General features: G+C 59.2%; 1 protein-coding gene across 5 annotated transcripts in view; it reads right to left on the bottom strand.

The window, feature by feature from the left end:
• The window catches only part of KCNN3 (potassium calcium-activated channel subfamily N member 3), a 123,871-nt gene that overhangs the window by 38,651 nt on the left and 62,573 nt on the right, over positions 1-22,647 (bottom strand). For all 5 annotated transcript variants that reach the window (XM_040452773.1, XM_040452774.1, XM_040452777.1 and 2 more), the window contains one exon: positions 16,464-16,882. In XM_040452773.1, the coding sequence (XP_040308707.1) occupies positions 16,464-16,882 (419 nt within the window). The remainder of the gene's footprint in view (positions 1-16,463; positions 16,883-22,647) is intronic.

The raw sequence follows: 22,647 nt of genomic DNA, 5'->3' as shown, positions 1-22,647 counted from the left end.
CCGGTCCGGCCTGTTCCCGCCATCCGCCGTCCGTCGTGGAGCTGACCTGGGGGCCACGCTCTCAGCTTTCCACGTACAGACAGAGCGGCCCAGTGGCTGGGGTTCTTGGGGAGGGTCTCCTCAGAGACCGCTCATCTCGCAGTGTCTCTGGGACTCTCTCTGCCAGGTGGGCAGGCCGCACATCCCCTCTGCTTCACAAGGTAACAACGGCCTTTACCACGCGCCACGTGGGCCGGCCTTTACTCGCATCGTGTTCACGGCAACAAGATTAGGATGGCCACGTGCTGTGGTCTTGAACTGGAAACCCAGGCTCAGCCGTGCTAGGGAACTTGCGCAGGATAAAACACCCGCCACGCGACAGAGACCCCGTGTGAGCTCGGGTCTGGCCCCTCTTGACCGTTTCATGCCTCTGAGGAAGGGGAGGCTCAGAGGGCTTGATTGGAGAGACTGTGGGGATCCGGCCTTTCTCAGGCATCTCATCCTGGATCCGCATGAGCTGCCTTCACAGGGGGTGAGCCAACGCCAGGGCCGCCCTGCTCAGCTGGCTAGGCTGCACACTGTGCAACTCCACGGAATGCCGTTCCCCGGAGACTTCAGTGTGCACGCGGCCCCCTGGAGGGCAATGCCCCGTAGGCGGTGGTCCTGGCTGGAGCCTCAGAAGGAAGAAGGGAGGCTTTGTCCTCTCACTTATGACTTCCAAAGAGAACTAAAGGCAGGCAGCTCCCCAGGTGAACAGACGCTGTGGCCGTGCCTGGGCCGGGTTGGGTGGGAGGGAGGTGGGGACCACCCCGGGGACCAAAAACAAAGAGGAAGAAGATGGAAGAAAGTCCCGGAAAGAAGTTTTCTCCTTGCGGTTTCCCAGCGCAGTGAAGCTTCCTGGTCAGGGCATAGAGCCCTGTGTGCACAGCCTCCCTCTGCCACGGGACGAGTGGGCCCCCGGGAGGGGGCGGCGTGGCCGCGGGGCCTTCCCTGACCATTAGCGGTCTCTGCACGCGGAGTGTGGCTGCCTCTGGCCTCTTCCCACAGGCCTGGGCACCCGGGGGGGCACGTGTCCCCGGACTGCGGGGGGTGGGCTCTGACTAGGTGAAGAGTGACAAGTCTGGGGGAGGCTGGGTCCCAGGGGCTGCTCCAGGCCCACCTGTCCCACAGCCAAACCACCCAGACCGTGGTTCACATGACTACATGGAAAATTCTGGAACACATCAGAAGTCATGCTAATTCAGAAGCTCAGTTCCATGTGAGGAAGAATGGAGAGAGCCAGCACACACCCACCTTTCCCTGCCGGGGTGGCGGGTGGCGGGGGGTGGGGGTGGCGGGGCGCTTTCCTACAGGAGGAATTTGTGAGTCTCCGTAGCTGGCCTGCCCCAGCATCCTGGACAGCAGCAGCCGGAAGGAAAGGCTCCCAGCCGGGGCCTGGCCGAGGGGCTCACGTCCTCCTGACTCATCCCCCGGTCCCGGGAGCAGGAGGGGACACAGCTGGGGCCAGACCACCCTCCGCATCCCGACTGCTTTTTCCCGCCTCTTGAACTGAGACATTCTTGCTGGGGGAGGGCAAGGGCCACGAGACGGCCCCGGGAGACCCCTTCTCGCTTGCAGGGTCCGCAGGGCATGGTGTCAGGTCACCCTGTCGCTGACCTCTGAGAACGGGCCCAGCCAGCTCCTTCCCCGGCTGCCTCAAGGGGCCTCGTGGGGAGACACAGATTCGCAGGAGGTTTGCCCTAAACTGACCCAGTGGTGACGAGTGTCCCGAGGAGCACGGAGATGGCTGCCCTGAGGGTCTCTGCCCACGGAACAGGCTCCTCCAAGGGTACGTTAGCCCAGAGGCCAGGACTCTCTCAGGAAGGGACACACAGACGTACGGTCAGGACCTGGGCAGGGGACTCTGCCCCTGGGAGTCACAGCCCTGCGGTTACCCCTAACGCAGTGAACCCCTTCCTTCTAGGTAAAGTGACGGAGGCCGGAGAGGGGCACGCTAGGGCCTGTGCCCTCAACCCCCAGCCGCCTCTTTCGGCCTGAGCCACCAGCCATGTGGGCAACGCGGTGGTTGCCCCAGGAGAGGACCCAGCTGGGGGCTCAGACTCCAGTTTGCTGTGGGACCCTGGGCCTGGGCTCCCTTATCCGCAAATGGGAGGATTTGGCCAAACGAGCCCAGAACCCCTTCCAGCCCAACGGGGGAGGTTTCTTTGATCGCACTCGGCCCCCCACCCCACCCCTGCCCAGTCTCTGGGGAGCCTGCGGCTGGGCACGGACCACAGACACAAGCAGCCCTGCCCCAGCACCGCCCCCTCTGCAAACCAAGGGGCTCCAAGTTCCACGGAGCCTCTGCCGGCCCCCGGCCGAGACCTCAGACCCCTGAATACAGGAGGTCCCGGCAACGGGGCAGGAGAGGGTGGGCCGGTGCCACGGCTGGGCTCGGGCCACCACGCGGGCCCCTTCCTCCGCCTGTCGCCCAGGGAGCCCCCGGCCCCTTCACCCCGGCACCCGGCCGCGCTCTGCTTTACAGGAAGTAGCATCACAGAAGATGTTCATGACGCGCTGCCAGGAAACAAGCCTGCCCGGAAACTACAGCCCACTCTGCCCCTTCACTGGCCAAGACCCCAGAGGAGGGAGCGTCCGAAGCAGACAAGAAGCTGGGGACAGGCAGAGCCCAGGAACTGGAGACAAGGCCACACAGCTGTCTGAGTGCCGGGAAGCAAACAGATGCGGAGGAAAGTCTGGCCCCCCCAAAGGAGGGAGACACAGGAGGCGCGGAGGGAAGGCCTCCTGTATTTATTTTTGGGTCAGATCTGTCCTGATTAGCTTCGGGGCTGCTGGCGGTAATGAAAGTGATGGTGACGGCCCCTGGGTGAGCACATATCTGCTTTTACCTGGCGAGTGGTTTCATGAAACGCATCCTGAGCAACGGAACCACCGTCCAGAGACTGCAGGAGACAGAAGGACCCCACTGCCAACGTCGTCACCCGCTCACCCAAACACAGGTTTGTCGGACCGTTAGCTCGAGGGGCCTTGGGCCCTGGGGTCTCCGAGCTCTGATGGATCAGGGAGGGCCAGGCTGGAAGTGCCCAGGCCGGGAGGCACCCGGGAGCCGGAGGACCCCGGAGGGAGGCCCGTAGGTGCGTCGGCCTCTCGGGGCGGGTACCCACACGGCTGGGAACAGGAAGACAGGTTCCCCACGCGCTCGCCTCCTACAAGTGCCGGCACTCAGGTGGACGTTCTCTTAGGGACTCGCCTTCCGCTGGGGGAGAAGCAATCGAGGAAGCTCATACGGCGGCCGAGGCCCCTGCCGCCCTGGGCCCGTTTCTCTCAGTGCTGGAGAAAACACTGGAAGAGATTACCGCGAGGGCGATAGGGAGGATGCGTGCACATAACCAGCACGTGACAAACGGCTCCCTCCCTCCCCCGGGCTTGAGGTGACCCTCGCCTGGGGCTTCCGAGACCCCGGCCCAGAGCCCCACCGGCCCTTGGGCCTAACTTGGCCACAGCGACCGTCTGGCAAGCTCAGGAGGGCACCGTCTAATTTCCGAAATGACGAAAGCCTCAAGACACGTTGCTCCCTAAATAAGACCCGCACTTTAAATTATACACAAGAACAAAACAAATTACGGGTGCTGGTAACTGAGGGGAGCGCTCGCACACACTAAGCTTGACAAGGTAATTACAAAGCTGGACCCAGTTACCCAGACTCCCGTTTCCTTAACTCTGTAAGCTTGACGACACAGTGTTCACGTCATTACTTCTGACCTACACTTTCCCGAAGACCGTCTGCCCCCCGCCCCACGCTGAGGCGTGGCCCCGAGGGCCATGTACCTGAGAGTGGGAAGTGGCTTCCCGGTGGACCTCGGCGCTCTTCCTGGCACCATCGCTGTCAGCCTAGGGGCCAGACAGCACGTCCCCAAACGATCAGAGGACTTCACAGCCCGAACTGAAGAAAGACCTACATGTGCTTCGCCCATTTTTTTCTTTCTCCCTTGGCCCCAACACACTCACGTAAGACACCCGTCCCCATTTAACACCCCGAGAGCCCTGCAGCAGGCAGTCGGGACCCCAGGGCGCCAGGCCTCCCCGCCCCGCAAGTCGGGGAACGGGACGGGTCACTGAGCCTGGCTGAGCTGTCGGACCCTAATGCCCCGGAAGGGGACTGGGGCTCTACCTGTCTGCTCCCTTCCCAGGGCGGCCCGGAAGCAGCAGACCCGGGTCCTGGATTTTATGGTCTCCCGGCTTTTCACCTCCTCCTCTCGGAGCTTCATAACCGCGCGAAGGAGGCAAGACAGCTTGAAGCTCCAACCTGCAGATCGGAACGAGGCCCGGGGAAGGAAGGGGACTGGCTGGGGTCTGACTTCACGAAGGGCAAGTGACTCGTCCAAGGTGGCACAGCCAGTCCCCTATCAGGGCTCGGCTTTGAGTCTGGGCTTTCTGACTTTTTGCCACCGCTTTCAATTCTGGACGCAATAGACTTACACGTAGGAACGCAAGGTGCTATTACGATCTTTGCTAATGTTACTGAGCTTGAACCAAGCTGGTTTCATCACAGGTGGTCTAGGTGGGACCGCAGGGGCCCTGGGCACTAAAGGGTGGAGCAGGGGCTGCGATCCCGAGGGAGCAGTGAAAGGTTTTCAGGGGTAAGAGACGTCCCCGTGGGAGTACAGGCTGACGCCAGACACGCTACCCCTACGGCCGCGTGCGAGGCGGCAGGGCTGTGGCCGGGCGAGGTGGCGGGCAGAGAGGATCTGAGAGACATTACAGAGTAGGAATAGCAGTCCGATGCCTGAATACAGAGTGAGAGTGCGGGCGGCGTGAGTGGTTTTGAGCCCCGGAGGAACTTATGACCCAGCAGCCCTTCTCCCCTTCTTCGTCAGTAAAAGAACCCAGGAATGAGCAAGGACTATCGATAATAAAAACTATATTTTTCCATCCGTGTAACCGACCACTGGATGTGAATGAAAACGACGTGTGTTCCTTCCAGGACAAGTCTTTAAAGGGAGAGCACACATCTTATTTTGTCCCTTCCTCCCTCCTGCAGGCTAGAAGGTAAGTGGGATGGCTGGAGCTCCAGCAGCCTTCTTGAACTATGAGGAAGAAACCATGCCCGAGGGCTGGCAGGGCCACAAGACAGAAGGAGCCTGGGTCGCTGATGCTATGGAGCACCATACCTGCTCTGGACAGACCTTTCCAAGTCTTCTTTTGCATAACAAAGAAACTTCTATTTTGTTTAAGCTGCTATTGTTCTGAGTTTCCTGTCACTTGCAGTCAAAAGCTAGTGCTCACTGATAAAGCTCCTGAGAAAAAGAAGACAGAAACAGAGAAGCAGAAAGCAATAACAGGCCGTACGCTGATTCTGAACATGGACTTGATGTACGGGACACCGGCTTGTGAGAAAACGCATGTGAATCGGCCTGGATGCACACGGGGCGTCTGAGAGCTCTCCTGCCAGGGCCCCACCTCCCCTCCCGGCCACACCAAAGTGGCTCCCTCCCTACTTCCGGCTTCCTCTCCAGGCAGGTGCCGGACCCATGTTCTTAGAACGAACCAGACCGTGTTACTCTTCTAGGTAAGAATCTTCAGAGGCTTCCCTCCTCCCTTGGCTTCCATGCCCTAGCACCGCCCAAGGCCCCCACCGTGGGCGTCCCGCCCCCTCTGTAGCTCAGGCCACGGCCACACGTCCGTCCATCTTCTGTCCTTCTGGTGACTCCGCGCACCGCGCCCTTTGCCGGCGCAGAGCCTCTGTACGTGCCGTTCCCTCTTCTTGGACGGCCTGCCCGCTTGGTCTGTAAACGGCTCAGCCGTTCTCTGCTGACGCATGACCTCTCCAGAGCAACCTTCCAGGCACGTCCCGGCTGAGCAGGATGTGGCTGTCCAACCCCATTACTTAAAAAAAAAAAAAAAAAAAAAAATATTGCAACCTTGTGTTTAACTTCTTTGCAGCACACAGCCTAGATGTGAAATCGCTCATTTGGTCCCCGCTACCGGCTTTCCCTGGTAAACTATAAGCCCCGTGAGGGGAAAAACCGTGTGTTTTGTCTTCTAAGGTATATTTAACCCCTAACACAGTGCCTGCTGAGTAGCTGGACCCAATATGACGAATAACACCATTATTTAGCAAGCTGTTCGCCCTAAAGCATCCTGCTCTGGGAGGCCGGGGCATTCCCGAGCTGGTAGGCAGGTCTCTGGGGCGGGCACGACGGCGGGCACGACAGACGATGTCCAGTCCAGGGAAGCAGATCTGGCAGAGGAAGAGACGGTCCAGAAAGCAGGGGAGGAGACCCCGACCCTCGGCGCTCAGGCCGCTGGCCGGATAACTACAGCTTTCATCACGGAGACGACCAAGGGGGAGCGACGGACCCCAGGCTGGACGCCCGCCCCTGCTAAGGCTGGGAGCAGGACACGAGCCTCTGGACGCCGTGAGCCCCACCGGATCCCCACGTGGCTTAGCGGCCTCCCGGCCTGACCCTCAGCTGTGGTTCCTGTCTGATGGTGCCTCCCGGGGCCAGGGTGCTGGACGCTCGCCGCAGGACTCGGGCCGAGCGGGCCGTCCGCATGCGCTGGGGAGAGGTCAAGGGGCCAGCACGGGGCTGCGTGCTGGCCCGGGTCTCACTCCTCCGTCCCAGCCCACGTGCCTGCCCGGCCACACTCAAGCTGCGTCAGAAGGGGAAGGATGCCAAGAAGAGAGGGGGTGGTGTAACATTAGGGGCGCTGGATCCGGTCTGGGGCCTCCACCCGGTGGGGACTCGGACGAGCAGGAGGGAGAGGTCAGGTCAGAACGGAGTCCAAGGAGCAGAGACCATCAGTTTCAAGAAGATGAGACGGGTTCTTGAATATCTCAGGGGCCTTTGGTGGAAGAGGGGACACCAGCCCGCTGCAGTGCAGGCCCGCGGTGAGCTGAACGCTCTCCCCCTGCCGAGGGCTTTCTGGGAATCAGAGGTCTTGCTGCCCCGTGGCTAGCTCGCCCACGGTCACCGCCAGTAGGAGCCCGAAACCATCTCTGGCCAGATGGAGGTGCTTGAAACACCAACCTGTGTTGCTTGAATTTCTTTTGTGTTGATACAGAAAACAGAGTCAGGACCCAAGTCACAGACTAGGAGAAGGTTAATTATAACCAGCATCAGGAAGGAGCTTCTGTCGGAGCTGTCTGCACAGAAGGAACGGTCTTTTAGACTGGCGACTTCCTGGTCCCAGGGCGCGTCCAGCAGAGGCTGTAGGACTCCGGTCAGGTTAAGTACACGAACGGTGCGCAAGGTAGACAGTAGAACCAGGAGCCAGGCCGTCCTCTGACTTCAGCCGGGTCGTGTCCATCACGGGACTCGGCCTCTGTGCACCGACACCCGCTGAGCGTATGTTGGCTCAGCCGAGACATGTTTAAAGTTTCCAAAAGTAGTTTTGCTACCTGGGCCCTGGGCCCTCTCCTGTGGGGTGCCAGGCCCACGTGGCCCGTGTCGGCATGTGCGGGCCAGCCCGCAGGAGTCCCGATGACAGGCAGCTCCCACGAGCATCCTGGGAGAGTGTGACCGGGTGTCGGGGCTGGTGACCCAGCCAGCAGGGGACTGCGGCGGGGCCAAAAGCCGTAGGCCGTGCACAGCGGGCAAGTAGGTGTCTAGGTAACGGGGGGTGTCCGGGGGGCACTCAATGAGCTGCCATTTGGGACACGATGTGTCCTCCCCCATTTCCCGTCCTAGCTCAGCCCCTGGGTGCCTGTGGCCCCGCTTAGAAATGCTGCTTTACGGAAATTCATCATTTCTCCAATTCCTGACCCTCCTAAGAGGGGTCATCTATTATTATTTAACATAAAAGGCGAATACGCTAGTCACAAGTGAACCGTTACCTGCTGAAGTGTCAAATAGCACAAAATCACCGCAAATGTGGAGAAGCCTTGCTGAATCCCAAACCACCGAGAGAGAGAAAGTGTAGAGGAGTAAAGATGCAGAAAAATGTCAGACAGGCCCCTGAAACCAGAAGGGGCGCTGCTAGGACCGGGAATGGGGGACAACCCTGGAGCAGAGACCCAGCCCCAAGCCCCTGCTGGCTGACCTCACCGTTGAACCTGAATCCCGCGGCCACTGAGACCCCGCCCGCCCCCCCGCGCGCCCACCCCCCCGCGCGCCCACCGGTTCGCACTCCCGGCCACGTCCCTGCAGACCCCGCCCCCCAGCCCCACCTGTTACCGCTCCCCTCCCCGCCCCGCCCCTGTCGGCCCCGCCCGCCAGCCCCCGTGTTCGCACTCCCGGCCCCGCCCCTGCAGACCCCGCCCTCCGGCCTCACTGTTAGCTCTTCCTACTCCGTGGAGACCCCGTCCTACCCTGCAGACCCCGCCCCGCGCCTGCAGACCCCGCCCCCCCCGCCCACCTGTTCGCGCTCCCACACCCGCCCGGGGTCGGGGACAAGGCCGCGGCCTCCAGGAGGAACTTCACCTGAGAACAACTGTGTGTAAAACCCCAGCCCTTCAACTTGACCGTCCAAGCCCTGTTGACACGACACCCGAGCTCCTGCCCAGGATGAAAAGAGGGGTCTTGCGGAGGGAGAAGCCGCCCCCCCCCTTCCATCGAGGCATGAACACGAGGGCAGGACACGGGTGCAGAAAAGACGATAAAACGGAGGGGAAATCACACCTAACACCCCGCGGAGGGCACTTAGGGTTTCTGTGTTGCCAACCACCTTCCACACGTCTGGTACCGATTTCAGATCGCAACCCCCATACGAGGCAAGCCCTGTGTCACGACTATTTTCCTGCCTTACAGGCCTCAAAAGGCTGATTTTTACATCGTCACCCAACTGCCCATCGTAAGGACGCACTGTGATTTACTTACCTGCTCAAACCCTGGCCTTTAATTTGGTGTCTGACTCTCCACTACTGGACAGGGTGCCGTGCTGAAGCACCAGCGGCAGTCTCCCGTGGTCCCCCCACCCGGAGGGAGGTCTCCCGTGGTCCCCCCCCCGGGGGGGGGGCCCCCGGGGTCCCCCCCCCCGGGGGGACGCCCCCCCCAGCACACACAGCTTTCTCCAGCCCTCATTACGCTTAAATTTTTGTCAACTCCAAAGGAGAAAAAGTCATTCTGCGTGTCGTTTCTATGTGTGGTTCTCTGGTTAGCCAGGCTGAAGGAGTGTGTTCTCACCGGCCTTTGTATCTCTTCTGCGGCGGTTGTCTGTTTTTACTTTTGGCATTGTGTTTTGCTTTCTGAGAGGACTTTTTCTGATGGGGTTCTGAGACCGCTTTGTGTAACAGGGATGTTTACTTCTTGTCACATTTGCTGCAAATATTTTCCCTCGTGTAACATTTGCTTTTTTAAGCAGGCATGTATTTTTTGAAGGGTGGAAATCTAAAGTTGCGCACAGGCCGTGCACAGAGGCGACAGTCTCTCTCTCCATGTTCTCTTCCGAGGTTCCTTCCCATCTCAGGATTGATTAAATATTCGCTTTGTTTTCTGGAGCTTACTCGTGGTTTCTCCTTTCGCATCTGACTCTTTCATCCGCCTGGATTTATGTCGATGGCTGGTGAGAGGCGGGCTCTCATTTGATTTTTCATCCAGGGATCTAATCTCCAATCTCCCCGTTAACATGCACTGAAGAACCTACTGCTTCCTATTTGGTTTTCTTTTTCTTATCGCTTCGCAGCCCTTGACTGAGATCAACTGTGGTTTTCTTCCTCCTCTACTGGCTTCTTACACAGTAGGGATTATTTCAGGGCTTCCCCTTAGGGTTCACTGATCTATCGCTACTGATCCTGCAGTAACACCACCGGGACTTAATTACTTAAGTTTTAGAATACATTTTAATATCTAGCAAAGTCCCTCTCACTGATCTTCTTCCAAAACAAGTTAAGCTATTCTCGTTTATTTATTAAAACATCACAAAATCAGTACTTACTCCCCCTTAAAATTCCTAATTTTCTTTTAATAAAACCCTTTAAAAAATTTTTTTTAAAGTTCATATATTTATTCTGAGAGAGAGAGAGGGAGAGGGAGAATCCCAAGCAGGCTCCACGACATCAGCACAGAGCCCGATGCAGGCCTCAAAGTCACAAATCGTGAGATCACGACCTGAGCCGAAACCAAGAGTCGGACGCCCAACCGACTGAGCCGTCCACGTGCCCCTTAATCAAAAACTTTCGGGATGTTTTCCCTCCACATACGACTTTGGTCACACCATGAGTTTAGACACACAGTCATCATCGTAATTTTTAAAAGAGCCTTTAATGGTGGTTTTGAATAATTCTCTTTTGGCCGAGGTGTGTAGCTGAGGGGATTGCTTTAAAAGCTCCCCTAAAAAGTTTCCTTTTAGCTGAACTTTTATAGCCTCATGGTTAGAGAATATGTCTGAAGATTTTTTTGTGATATTTTGAAACATGTGGCCAAGAAGCTGGTCGATTTTTGTCAATGTACCATGGGTGCTTAAAAAGATGTATTATTTGTTTATAGGCTACAAAGTTCAATATTTATCAGTTATTGAAGCAGGCAGTGATTCAGGTCTCAATCTCCTTATTTATTTTTGCATCAAAGTTCCCAGTGGATGCTACTTTTATCCATATTAAATGGTCCTTCTAGACCGTTTAATGCTTTTTTGCTTTGAATTCTAGTTGGTTTAAAATGAGGATTTCTCTTCAATTGCCCTTTGGTTTGTACTTACCTAATAAATCTCTGGTATTCATTTGTTTTTCCAGGTCTTTCTGCTTTAGGAACCTCTTCTATAAACAGCATGAAATCAAATTTTGCTTTTAAATCCCATCTAGGAGACACTGCTCTCGAACAGCGGAGGGAAACTCAATTATGTTGACTGTTCTCAACTGTGAGTTTGGTTTTTTTTCTCATCTGGCTTCACGCTTTCTGTGGTTTTATTTATTTTTTTTTCAACGTTTATTTATTTTTGGGACAGAGAGAGACAGAGCATGAACGGGCGAGGGGGCAGAGAGAGAGGGAGACACAGAATCGGAAACAGGCTCCAGGCTCCGAGCCATCAGCCCAGAGCCCGACGCGGGGCTCGAACTCACGGACCGCGAGATCGTGACCTGGCTGAAGTCGGACGCTTAACCGACTGCGCCACCCAGGCGCCCCGCGCTTTCTGTGGTTTTAAATTCTTCCTACCTCTTCTGTCCTTCTGCTCCTGACCCTGTTTGTGTCTCGTGCAGGGGTGTGGAGGGGGCACGTTCTCAAAGAGGGGAGAGGTGGGGCTCTGGGGCGGGGTTTGCGGACTCCCCAGCCCTGGGGCCCACACGACACGTTGTTTGGACCGCCCTGTGCCTCAGTTTTCTCACATGGACGGCAGAGATGAGTGACAGCAGCCCCCACACCCCACAGAGCTGTGGTTAAGTGACATAACATGTGGCTGGTGCCACTGCTGTCCTCATTATCACACTTCCAAACTCCACCTATGGTTACCTTTAAGTCTAAAAATTATTTAAACTATGTCTCTCTAATTATCAAAATTGAGTGATACGGCTTTAAAATTCTTTTCTACCTAAGAGGACGAAGGTAGTCCGCTCTGACTCATCCTTCTTTGTCTTCTCTCCACTTTCTAATCTGAGGGTTTGCAGCCTCTACCTATTGCGCGTTTTTTTCTCCTCGTCTTCCCAGAGTCTGCTGTTTGCCTGACATCGGGGTTGGGTTTTGCAGCCATGGTGTTGCCCACCCCTCTTGCTCTCACATCACCCCATCAAGACCTTTACTGGGATTCATTCCCCGAAACTTCTGAGCCCACAGAACTCCAAGCAGGACTTCTGTTCCTGTGTCCTTGCGGGAATGACACTAATGCCTGAAATGTAGGGTTCCAGAGGAGAAGCGTGCTCTGTGTAGCCCATGTGCCCTGGGATGGCTGAACCTTCAAGTTCAGGCAGTTTTCCAGAAGGAGTTTATTTGCAAACGTGTAGGTGTGCCTTCATTTCCCTGTTCTTACATGTGTCCATCTGTCTGATCTTTTTCAAAAAATTTTAATATTTTTTTGGGAAAGAGAGAGAGAGTGAGAGAGCAGGGGCAGGGAGCAAGGGAGAGACAGAATCCCAAGCAGCCTCCACACTCAGCACAGAGTCCGACACGAGGCTCAAACTCACCAACCGTGAGATCATGACCTGAGCCAAAACCGAGAGTCAGACGCTGAACTGACTGGACCACCAGGTGCCCCCGATCTGCCTGGTCCTACCCCCCACCCCACCCCTCAGGCCGCCAGTTCTGGAAAAGTTTTCTTGGTGTACGTCTTTGATGATGCTTTTTTCCTCCAAATTCTGCTGGTTCTTGGGTTTGGCCTTGATTCTAGAACCTCGAATTCTGACCCACGATTCACCATCTCCCATCTCTTTGTTCTGTTCTACATTCTGGAAGAACTTTTAAGTTTGTCTTCCACATCCCACATCTTTTAAAAACTCAGTGCCTGCAATGTGAATTTTCTTTTTGCTCAGACAATTTTAGTTTTCTGGAACTCTGTGCCTATGTGAACCAAATACAGTTTCCTTTCATATCTGCTCCCTCTTCTCTGGCACAGAAATCACAGCCTCTTGCACCATTAGAGAAGCCCCAGAACCTTCTAATGTTGCTCTCTCCTCTCCGTCTCTCTCATAACAACGTTCTTCTGCACCTGCAGGATTATTTCCCCGTTCTTAATGCAGCAGGTTTGTTTCCAGGGCCTCAGGGAGGATCCCCCCCACATGCTCTGCCGTGAACTTGCCTCGGTTTTGGGGTGACTGTCCAGACCCGGCACCTGCCTGCCTTGGGCTCTTCTCTGCCCCCAGGGACCCTGGCCTCTCCCTCCTCCAGCTGGAGGGCAGGCTTCTTCCAAAATGGCAGGTGCTCTCCTGTCCTCACTGACTAGCCCTCTGACCCTCCAACCAGTGGTTTGCAAGGTTTCAAAGTCGTGGACTCCCGTTGGTACAAAGATTCTGGGCGCGAACCCCTCTACTGTGTGTGTATTTATCGTACGTTGCACACAAGAGTTACCATCCACTCGCATGGTGAGTACTTAAAGGCTGAAGTTTTGTAATAAAAATGACTGGACAGAAGTCTTTCCCATCATCTCCGTGGGTCTCAGTGTGCATCCCACGCTGGCGGCCGCACCGCAAACCCCTGGGGGCCCATCAGAACCCACAGCCCCTTCTCAGCTCTGCCCACAAGGGCTCGGCCTGGGGCTGTGTCAGCCCCACCCAGGGGGCCCCCTAGACTGCGTCCCCACTCCTTTCTCAGCCTTGAAGCCCCCTGCCCGTGGTGGCAGGGGTCTGTGGGAGGGAGAGGCCGAGGAGGGGGCTGTCCTCGCTTCTTGGCTTCTGGCTGGCGCAGACCAGACCCAGGGATCAGACCAGACCTGAGACCCAGGCATGGGAAGGTTGGCTCTGTGTGAACGAGAGAAAGAATGGGCCACTGGTGGTTTCCGTCCGGTGCCAGGGGCAGGGCCTCCAGAATCCCATTTCTCACTGAAGCACAAGTGTGTGGAAAGAGATGAACGTTCACACCGTCACCAGCGAAGCCCTGCCGACAGGCTGGCTGTGTGCAGAACTCGGAGCCGGGAGGGAAGGTCCACAGGGAATCCGTTCAAGAGGCTGGAGGTCGGTTGCCAAGCCTTACGGATCCCGCCCACGTCATCCTCTGCTCGATCACAAGACTCTCTGCACTTCATCAATGTTGGAGCGTCCTTGTTGCCGTCCCCAGGGCGCTGGGGACGCCCGCTGGGGGTGGGGGGGGTGGGGGCTGGGCGGGGGGAAGGCAGGAAAGCCCACTTCCCGAGCCTGCGGCCCCTGAGGCCGGGCTCTCCCCCAGCCGGGCTGCTGGCGGCGACAGAGCTTAATGAGGAGGTTCCCACGACAGGCTCGGGGGAGGGCTGTGGGAGGCGGGCAGGCGGCCAGGAGAATCCCGGAGAACGCCCAGGCCACAGCTGTCAGGCCCGCAGCCGTGACGGAAGGCGGCTCCGGGTCCAAGGAAAACAAGCTGTTGCCGCTGCCCTGCCGGCAGCCAGGGGCAGCCCGCCCTGGGCGAGGGCCACCTCCGTCTCCTTCCTCAGAAGGAGCAAATGTGCAAACCCGTCCTTGTCACATAAAAGCCAACCTGAGACACGAGAAACGTCTTTTGAAACGCGTCTTGCCGAAGAGGGGTCTCCATAGCAACCCGGGAGCGTGTGTCCACGACGAGCAGGGGTCCGGGCCGACGACAGCGCCGGGGTGCGGAGCCTGCCCTGGGCATCGGCACATGCGTGGTTCTCTAGGACCGCCACGCTGCTCTGTGACCTCGGGCAAGCCGTGTGCCCCTGCTGTCCGCGGGGACAGAGGCGTCCCCGGGTCAGCTGGGCCAGACGGAGGTCACCTGCCGGCGACCCGATGCCACAGCCCCCAGGGCAGCCCAGCTTCGGGCCAGGCTCTGACTGACTGGCTCCTGCCCCTTATCTATGACCCGACACCGGGAAGGGCCATGGTCACTTAAGCTGGGCCCTGAAAGAAACTGCTTGGTCACGGTAAGAGGAGTGTTTCCCCGAGTAGGAAAAAGTGCACTCGTTTGTACATGTTGTCACAGTCCCGAAGGCTGGACTCGGGCAGGCTTCCCGCAGGGCTCTCCCGGGGCTGCTCCGGGTATCGGCACCCAGGGTGCAGGGCGCAGGCTGACGGCGGCCGTGAGGTGCCAGGGGTCAAAGGGCACCTCGGGCGACCCCTCGGGGAGCCCTGGAGCCCGGACGGCCCCGGGTAAAGGCGCTGGGCCTTTACAGGCCTATGCTGACAGGTCTCCGCTGGGGCTTTAACCTGGGCCAGGCAGCTCCCTCCAGCCAGGGCAGCTGTGGGGGAGGGGCAAGGCCTGACAACCCCCTGGGGGGAAGGACTGGCCGTGTGGGTGGCACCTCCACTCGGCCTGAATTTACCCAGAAGTCCCTCCTCACCCCCCTCCACCCCCACCCCGGCCAGGACCACGGTACAGGGGCAGGAGCGCAGACAGCAGAGGCCTGGGGTCTGACCTCCAGCTGAATGGCCATGACCCTCTGGGGTCGGGTCTCCTGGTCCCCGGGAGAGGCCAGGCCACAGGTTCCTTGCGAGGGCGAGAGTCGCCTGGGGTGGAGACGTACGTGGGCCGAGTTCACGCTCTGGGCCCACACGTGCCAGCTCTCCCACACCTCCACCCCAGGCCGGCGCTTTCCCCCAGCTTCCTCGGCTCCAAAGTGGGGATGCTCAACAAGCCGAGACCACGGAGACGACACACAGAGAGCTGGCGGCAGAGCTCGGAGCCAGGAGCAGCTGCCAAGGCTGGGCTGTGCCTCAGGTGCCATCGAGAGGAAGCCGTCTGGGCAAAGGGCCTTTTCACAAGAGGAGGGGGGGGGCCCTTTAGGAGGACTTGGGACTTGCTCACTGTAACTCTGTGCCTTTGCTGGGACCTCAGCATGTCTGCAGGCAGGAAACCAGGGGAGCCCGGCCCGGGCTCAGAAGGCTCGGTGGGCCATTCAATGCCAAATAAAAGGCAACAGAGCACTTTGCAAACTACGCGCTTATTTTTGAGTCAAAAATAGTCACGGACCCGTGGCAGGTTCAATTTGCAATGAAACTCACTTGCAGACGTTTTGTTCCCGGTTCAGCCCATTTGCTCGTCTAAAAACCACAGTGAGCATCACACGCACGCAGGGCTGATGCAAGGGTGTGGGAGGCTTCAGACACCTTAAAGGGCTTGGCGAACTCAATTACAGGTGTTGGAAGGCTCGGCTCCCATCAAGTAGGAAAGAAAACAGGGAAGCGTGGGTCCTCGTATGGTAGGAGCTGCTTGCTTCTAATTATATGAAGAGGCCACGAAATTCCCAGGAGTTGCCGAAAGATCCCCGTTACAACGACTGATTTCCACTCTCGCGGTGAGGCAGCGCATGGGCCCCACTCAGCACCGACGACAAGGCCTGGAAAGTAGGTGCTATGACCCCTGCTTGCAGGTGACAGACCTGAGGCCCAGAGAGGTACCGTGACCCGCACAATGTACAGCCAGGAGTACGATCAGGACTTTAGGGCTGGACCCAAGCCCTCCCCACGGGACTCGCGTCCCCCCACCAGGCGAGCTTGTTAACATGCAAATCCTGTCTAGTGGCTCTGGGTGAGGCCTGAGCCTCCACGTCTAACAGGTTCCCCGTGACGCGAGGCTGCCGGTCTGCGGACCGCTCGCCGCATAGCGAGGCTCCCACAGTGCACAGTGAAAAGGGTTTCTGGGTGAATACCTTTGAGAAAGTCTGGACTCAACAAAATGAAACCAGTTTCCTTATGGCGGGACTTCCCAAAGCCTTGAAAATGCCGGTGAGGCATCGTCAACATCCAAGAGGAAGAGACAACACATAACTGCAAGGTGTCAGCCGCGAGGACGGGCGAGGAACGCACCGGATTCCACGCGGGTTTACAGGGGGACACCGAGGACAATGCCCCGCGGCACCTAGCTTACCCGGTCTGTGGTCCGGCCCCGCCCGCTCCCCCCCACCCCCACCCCCACCCCCACCCCGGTCCCCCGGCCTCGCTGCCGCCCCAGCCACCGCGGAGCGCACGCGTGTACCTTTCGCAGACACGCACGGTCCAGGCGGCGATGATCCACAGCGAGATGCTGAACACCAGCAGCACGGTGCCAGGGCAGATGGTCATGAGGGTCTTCATGACGAAGCGGGTGTTGAAGTTGATTTTGTTGAGCGCCCCGATGCTGCGGGACGAGGCGTCCGTGAACAGCTTGCTGTGCAGCAGCATGACGCGGGCAATCAGGTACAGGCGCAGGAACATGGGGATGGACAGGATGATGTCCACGTCGGCCTCCGCCCGCGACGGCGTGTAGGAGAAGGCCAGGCGCGCCGTCCAGAAGAACTTGTACTCGCCGGGAACGGGGTGGATGGCGCACACCAGCATCTCCAGGCTGATGCGCAGGACGCGCTCGCAGGTCATGGCTATCCGCCAGTCGTCCGCGCCGTTGTCAATCACGAAGAGCTGGGGGGGGCAGAGAGCGCGTTAGAGGGGCCAGGGCTCGCCTGGGGCCTCCGGGGAAGGGCCGCGAAGGGGAAGAAGAGCCCCTCATTTATATTCGCAACAGGACGCTGGGCCCCTGCCAGGCCCTCGAGGGGACGCGGAGAGGAAACGGTGTTTCCTATGAGAGCGAACCCCCAAGGCTGGTGTAGACGATGCAAGCGCAGCCAGCACCTTGTCCCCATGACGCAGCAGAGTGTTTGCGTGGGGCCCTAGGGCCAAACTGGCTGGCTCCGGACCCTGAGCCCAACACTAACCAGCACTGGGATCCTGGGGACGCTAGTGAGCCTCGCTGTGCCTCAGGGTCCTCATCCGGGGACCAGACAGCACCTGCTATGCAGCCATCACTGGGAGGCTGTGACGGATTAGCCTACGCGACAGGCTTGGCCCCGAGCCGGCACCCAGGAAGCATTAGCGGTTAGGACTCTGGGCACCACAGACGGACGGGGTCCCGCCTTTGTGTAAAATGAGGGTTAGGCCCAGTGATGGCTGCGGACCTTGGGGCCCTCCCCCCGCTTGAAGCGGAGATTCCTGCTGCCGTGTGGCTGGGCCTGGCTGGCGCTGGGGTTCACATGTGGGGACGGCCCTGGCCCCGTTCTCAAGGACCGTCCCACCTGAGGACGTGAGGGTAAACGAAACAGCTCGGACGGAGCCCAGCCTCCGCAAGGGGCACCGGGAGAGGGCGCTGAGCCCAGCCGCCAGCCGGGACTCCCCTCCGGCCTCCCCCAGGGCAGCCGAGCAGGGGGCTCCCAGACGCAGGTTTCCAGAGTCCGCAGACACAGAAAGGCCCTAGTGGCTGCTCCGTGGGTGCCCTCTGCTCCTAAGTGCCACCGACAGGCCACGCCATGGCCGTGTGACTGCTGGCCGGACTCTTCCCACACAACGAAAACCATCCACCCTGTGACAACCAGCATCAGGTTACTATAGAAACTGGGTTCACCGTGGGCAGGAGCTGAGGCAGTGAGTGGCAGACCTCCCTGACTCCCCGGTGGGGAGGGAGACGGGACGCCAGCCGCTGGCTCTGCCCGGCTTGACAGGAAGGTGCCGGCCCCCCCCCCGGGGGGTACCACGTGCCCCTCAAGGGCCTGCTGGTGTCAGTTTTCCGGGGGGGGGGGCAGTGGGGGTCGAGGCCAGTGAGTGGCACTGGAGTGTCTGCACCCAGTTATTAGCTGTGTGACCTCAGGCAGGTCAGATCGCTTCTCTGAGCCGGTCTCCACCTCTGTCCCGGGACTGTTAGTGTTGACACTGCCCGCCTCGGGGGTCAGCGTCAGGATCCAGTAAGACAGATGATACGAGGAAGGGTGCATCAGCAACTACTCCACATACGTGAGGCATCCAGGCGGTCGGCCCGGGGGTGGGGGGGTGGGAGGGGCAGTCACACACAGCATGGGGGAGCGATGGACGGATGGACGGACGGCCATTCCCAGCTGCAGACTGAGAGCCTCTGCCAGATGGGGCTCCAGTGCAGGGACCCACAGGCTGCAGGGTGGCCAGTGTGTCCCAGGAGATCCCACTGCTGTCCCCCATGAGGACACCCTTACGCCCACTGCCATCTGACCCCTGGAGCCCCAGGACGGCCTCTCTGCTCCCAGACTTAGGAAGGACCCCACCCTGCCACGTTCTCCCTCAACTTCCTCCACGGCCCTTACAAACTGCAGATCTTGGGGCGCATGGGGGGCTCAGTCAGTTAAGCATCTGACTCCTGATCTCGGCTGAGGTCATGATCTCACGGTCTGTGGGATCGAGCCCCACATCGAACGCTGTGCTGACAGCATGGAGCCTGCTTGGGACCCTCTCTCTCCCTCTGTGCCCTTCCCCTGCTCGCACGCTCTCTCTCAAATTAAATACATAAACTTAAATAAAGTAACAAGTTGCAGATCTCAGTATGTACTCGACATGTTTACTCGGTCCTTGTGGGTCTCTCCCCCTGGGATGCTAGAACTGCTCGGACAGTTTGCTAAGGACACCCCTGCCCGGGGCCATCCAGACCAAGCAGATCTGGAGCTCTGAGTGTGAGGCCCCGGCATTGGGTGTTTTCTTCGAGCTCCCCAGCCGACCGAAGTGTCACCGGGCCGGGGGTCCGGCGATCCCAGCGGGAACTCCAGAGGGACAGGGGCTGTGTCCTCCGTGTTCCCTGTGACGCCTCTGTGCCCAGCGCAGCTCCTCACGTAGACCAGGTGTTTGATGACTGCTTTCTGTGGGGGCCGGTGTGGCTGAGCTCTCCCCTCGGGCTGGGTCTCCTCCTCTGAGGGCTGAGGGGCAGGTCAGATGGTCCCCCGTCTGGCTTGGCCCCCCCACCTCTCTCTCCTCCAGAGCCTGGGTAGACGGTCACTGGGACGAAGGGTGTGCAGGGAGGGGACCGTGTCTCCAGCACCTGGGTGGGTGGTCACTGGGACGTCGGTGACTGAAGGGTGTGTGTGTGTGGGGGGGGGGGGGACAGACCATGTCGAATGGAAAAGCGGGCAGACTGCCAATGTCCCTCGCTGACCACCCGGAGCGGAAGTCCCATGAGAAACTCACTCCTAAGCCTGAGACCAATGAAATACCTAATGATTCATCCGACGCCATGGGAAGGACACCCACCAATGCCCAGGGGTGGTCCAATCTGGAACAGAGTGTCCCAGGTGAACTTCAAGCCCAGAAAGTTCTGGAGCCAATCTGGAACCAGGATCTCAAGCAGCATGGACCAGAGGGGTGAGGACCCTCCTCCCCTGAGCCCCAGCCACGCACCCTGGTTCCGGGGCAGCCTCTGTGCCCCGAGGATGCGGACGTGGGGGCCCTCGAGGTCTGCTCTGGGCAGCCATGGGGCAGAGGCCTCGGAGGCCCATCCAGGCTGACCGTGAGCGCCCTCCTACGGTCGCCCCAAACACCGGCCACGTTGTCCCAGATGCTGAGAGCTCCTGTCCCCGAGGTAAGGGTGACCTGGGACCAGTGAGCAGCGCCCTGACTCGAGTCCGCGCCACACGTGACCCTCTGCCACCCGAGCAGCGGCTCTAGAGCCCGGAGGACACGCAGCCGGGGTGTCCTGCCACCCCGACACCTTCAGTACAACCCCGACAACACGGAGCAGTTAGTGAGAGCCGACCACAGACGTGCAGCGGGGCCCCTGAGCTGGTGACCGCGGCCGAGCGCGGGGCACTCGTGGAGCCTCCAGCAGGCCCGAACCATCTCCCGTGAAGACCATTTGCTAACGAGATGTGGACGCTGTCCTGTAATGTTTTGGACGCCGTACTGCGAGTGACAGACAGAGCGGCCGCGTGGGGAGAGGCGGTTGCCAGTGCGTCGTCTGCTGACCCTCGTGGCCTCGTGGCTGAGCGCCACGGCCTCTGGCCACGCATCACGAGGGGGGCCGTCTCACATACCCCCAGCCCAAGAAATGACCCACACTCAAAATTCCCAGTATGATTTCTACCGAATGCACGGGACCTTCACGGCACGATGAAGTCAGACCAGTGCGCACGTGACCTCGGGCACAGCAGGCACATGCTCAGAGAGCGACGGCAAATGCTTTCCCACATGGAGAAGGTGACGCCGGGCGGCGGCGCGGTTACGACCCGGCCGGTGGCAACCCTTTCACAATGTAGATGTGAAACGTGTGTGATTTTATTTGTCAATCATTCCTCAACACAAAAGAGCCAGGCAGGCGAGGACACAGCGGGCACCTAAATATGGGTCCGACATTCGCCCAGGAACCGGCCTGTGACCTCAGACAGCTCCAGCACAGAGAGGCAGGATGGGGAGCATCTGCAGAAGCTTCTGGAGCGAGGCAGGCCTGGCAGAGCCTGGAAGGCCTGTCCACCAACCCCGCCCCCCCCTCCAGCCTGCATCCTCACACAGGGCTCTGCCTCTCCTCCCAGACGGAGGTGGCTGTTTCCCAGCCCGGAGGGAATCCCAGCTGGGCCACAGCCTTGCTGTGGCCTCGGGATATTAGACGCAGCAGCCGAGGGAGAAGGGGCGCAGCGGGGCACCGCCTGCAGGGAAGCCCGTCCAGACTGCTGAACCGTGCCTCACTCAGCCGGCTGGACGGAAGGGTCCCGCAGCTCGCCCGCCCGCCCAGCACTTGCCTCCTCCTGCCACGGCCCAGAAGGCACCGCCGCACCCCTCCCGCCCTGCATGCCGGCCTGGCCCGTCAAGCGTCTGGGCGCCTCTCCGGGGAGGGGGCCCGGACCAGGGCACGCCCGCTTCCCGCACCTCTACCCCATCCCGCGGACGCGGCAGGTCGCGTATCCGACAGTAACTCAGAACCTTCAGGAAGCTGCTGTGTACGTGGTGCAGGACTCCGCCTGCTAAGTGCTTCCCACGTGCGAGCCTGAGTCGAAGAACAGGGGCAAATCGGAACTTACCGGGTGTGCAGGGGAGAAAAAGTGCAGGCAGCTTGGGGACAGCGACTCTTGCCGGCAAATTTGGGGGGTAAACCGATTAGCGGGCAGCGAGCAAAGAGGTCAGTGTGAGCGTTCTTGCACTGAACGGCCAGTCAGACGTAGAAAACACCCGATCTATGTTGTTTATGGGGGCGCCTGGGGGGCTCAGTCGGTTAAGCATCTGACTTCGGCTCGGGTCATGATCTCACAGTTCGTGAGTTCGAGCCCCTTGTTGAGCTCTGTGCTGACAGCTGGGAGCCTGGAGCCGGTTTTGGATCCTGTGTCTCCTGCTCTGCCCCTCCCCCGCGCTCACGCGCGCGCGTGTGCGCTCTCTCTCTCTCTCTCAAAAAATAAACATTAAAAAAAATTTCTTTTCGGGGCGCCTGGGTGGCGCAGTCGGTTAAGCGTCCGACTTCAGCCAGGTCACGATCTCGCGGTCCGTGAGTTCGAGCCCCGCGTCAGGCTCTGGGCTGATGGCTCGGAGCCTGGAGCCTGTTTCCGATTCTGTGTCTCCCTCTCTCTCTGCCCCTCCCCCGTTCATGCTCTGTCTCTCTCTGTCCCAAAAATAAATAAAAACGTTGAAAAAAAAATTAAAAAAAAAAAAAATTTCTTTTCATAAAAAAAAGAAAACACCCAATCTCCATTGTTTATGATTCTCCAGAAACACTCGCATTTTAGCTGTGGCTCTCGGTGCAGCACAGACAGCTGTGTCTGCAAAGCCGGCGGGATCCTCCCGGACGCAGCCCTGCCTCAGCGAGACCATCGCCACGCTTCCCTCTGAGAGCCGCTCCCAGAGTCGCCAGGCCGCTCACGGCTCCGGCAGCCCGACTCTGCAGGGCCGTCCGGTCACCCCAGGACCCCAGTCCCTGCGGCGCCCGAACCCACAGGTGCCTCTGGCCGCGGGGCCCGGGTGGGCGGTCTGGACAAGCAGCGGATCCCAGAGGCTCCGGAGTCTCCCCGACACAGCAGGACCCCGCCAGCCAGGCCCGGGAGCCCCTGCCCTTCCCTCCAAGGCACACAGTGGACCAGCCTGTTGTGTTTGGAGGTGATTCACCGGATTCACCAGCTCCCCCATTCTACTCCGAAAGGCTGAGCAACACAGCCCTTGCTGTGCTTTGTGCATAAGGCAGTTGCTTTATGTGAGCAACACCTTCCATCAAAATGCTCTCGGGGCGCCTGGGTGGCGCAGTCGGTTAAGCGTCCGACTTCAGCCAGGTCACGATCTCGCGGTCCGTGAGTTCGAGCCCCGCGTCAGGCTCTGGGCTGATGGTTCGGAGCCTGGAGCCTGTTTCCGATTCTGTGTCTCCCTCTCTCTCTGCCCCTCCCCCCGTTCATGCTCTGTCTCTCTCTGTCCCAAAAATAAATAAA

This window comes from Herpailurus yagouaroundi, unplaced genomic scaffold, assembly GCF_014898765.1.
Source record: "Herpailurus yagouaroundi ecotype Mexico unplaced genomic scaffold, PumYag 207, whole genome shotgun sequence".
NCBI classification, from domain to species: Eukaryota; Metazoa; Chordata; class Mammalia; order Carnivora; family Felidae; genus Herpailurus; species Herpailurus yagouaroundi.
The sequence above is the reverse complement of the archived record's forward strand: the minus strand, read 5'-3'. Positions and strand labels throughout refer to the sequence as shown.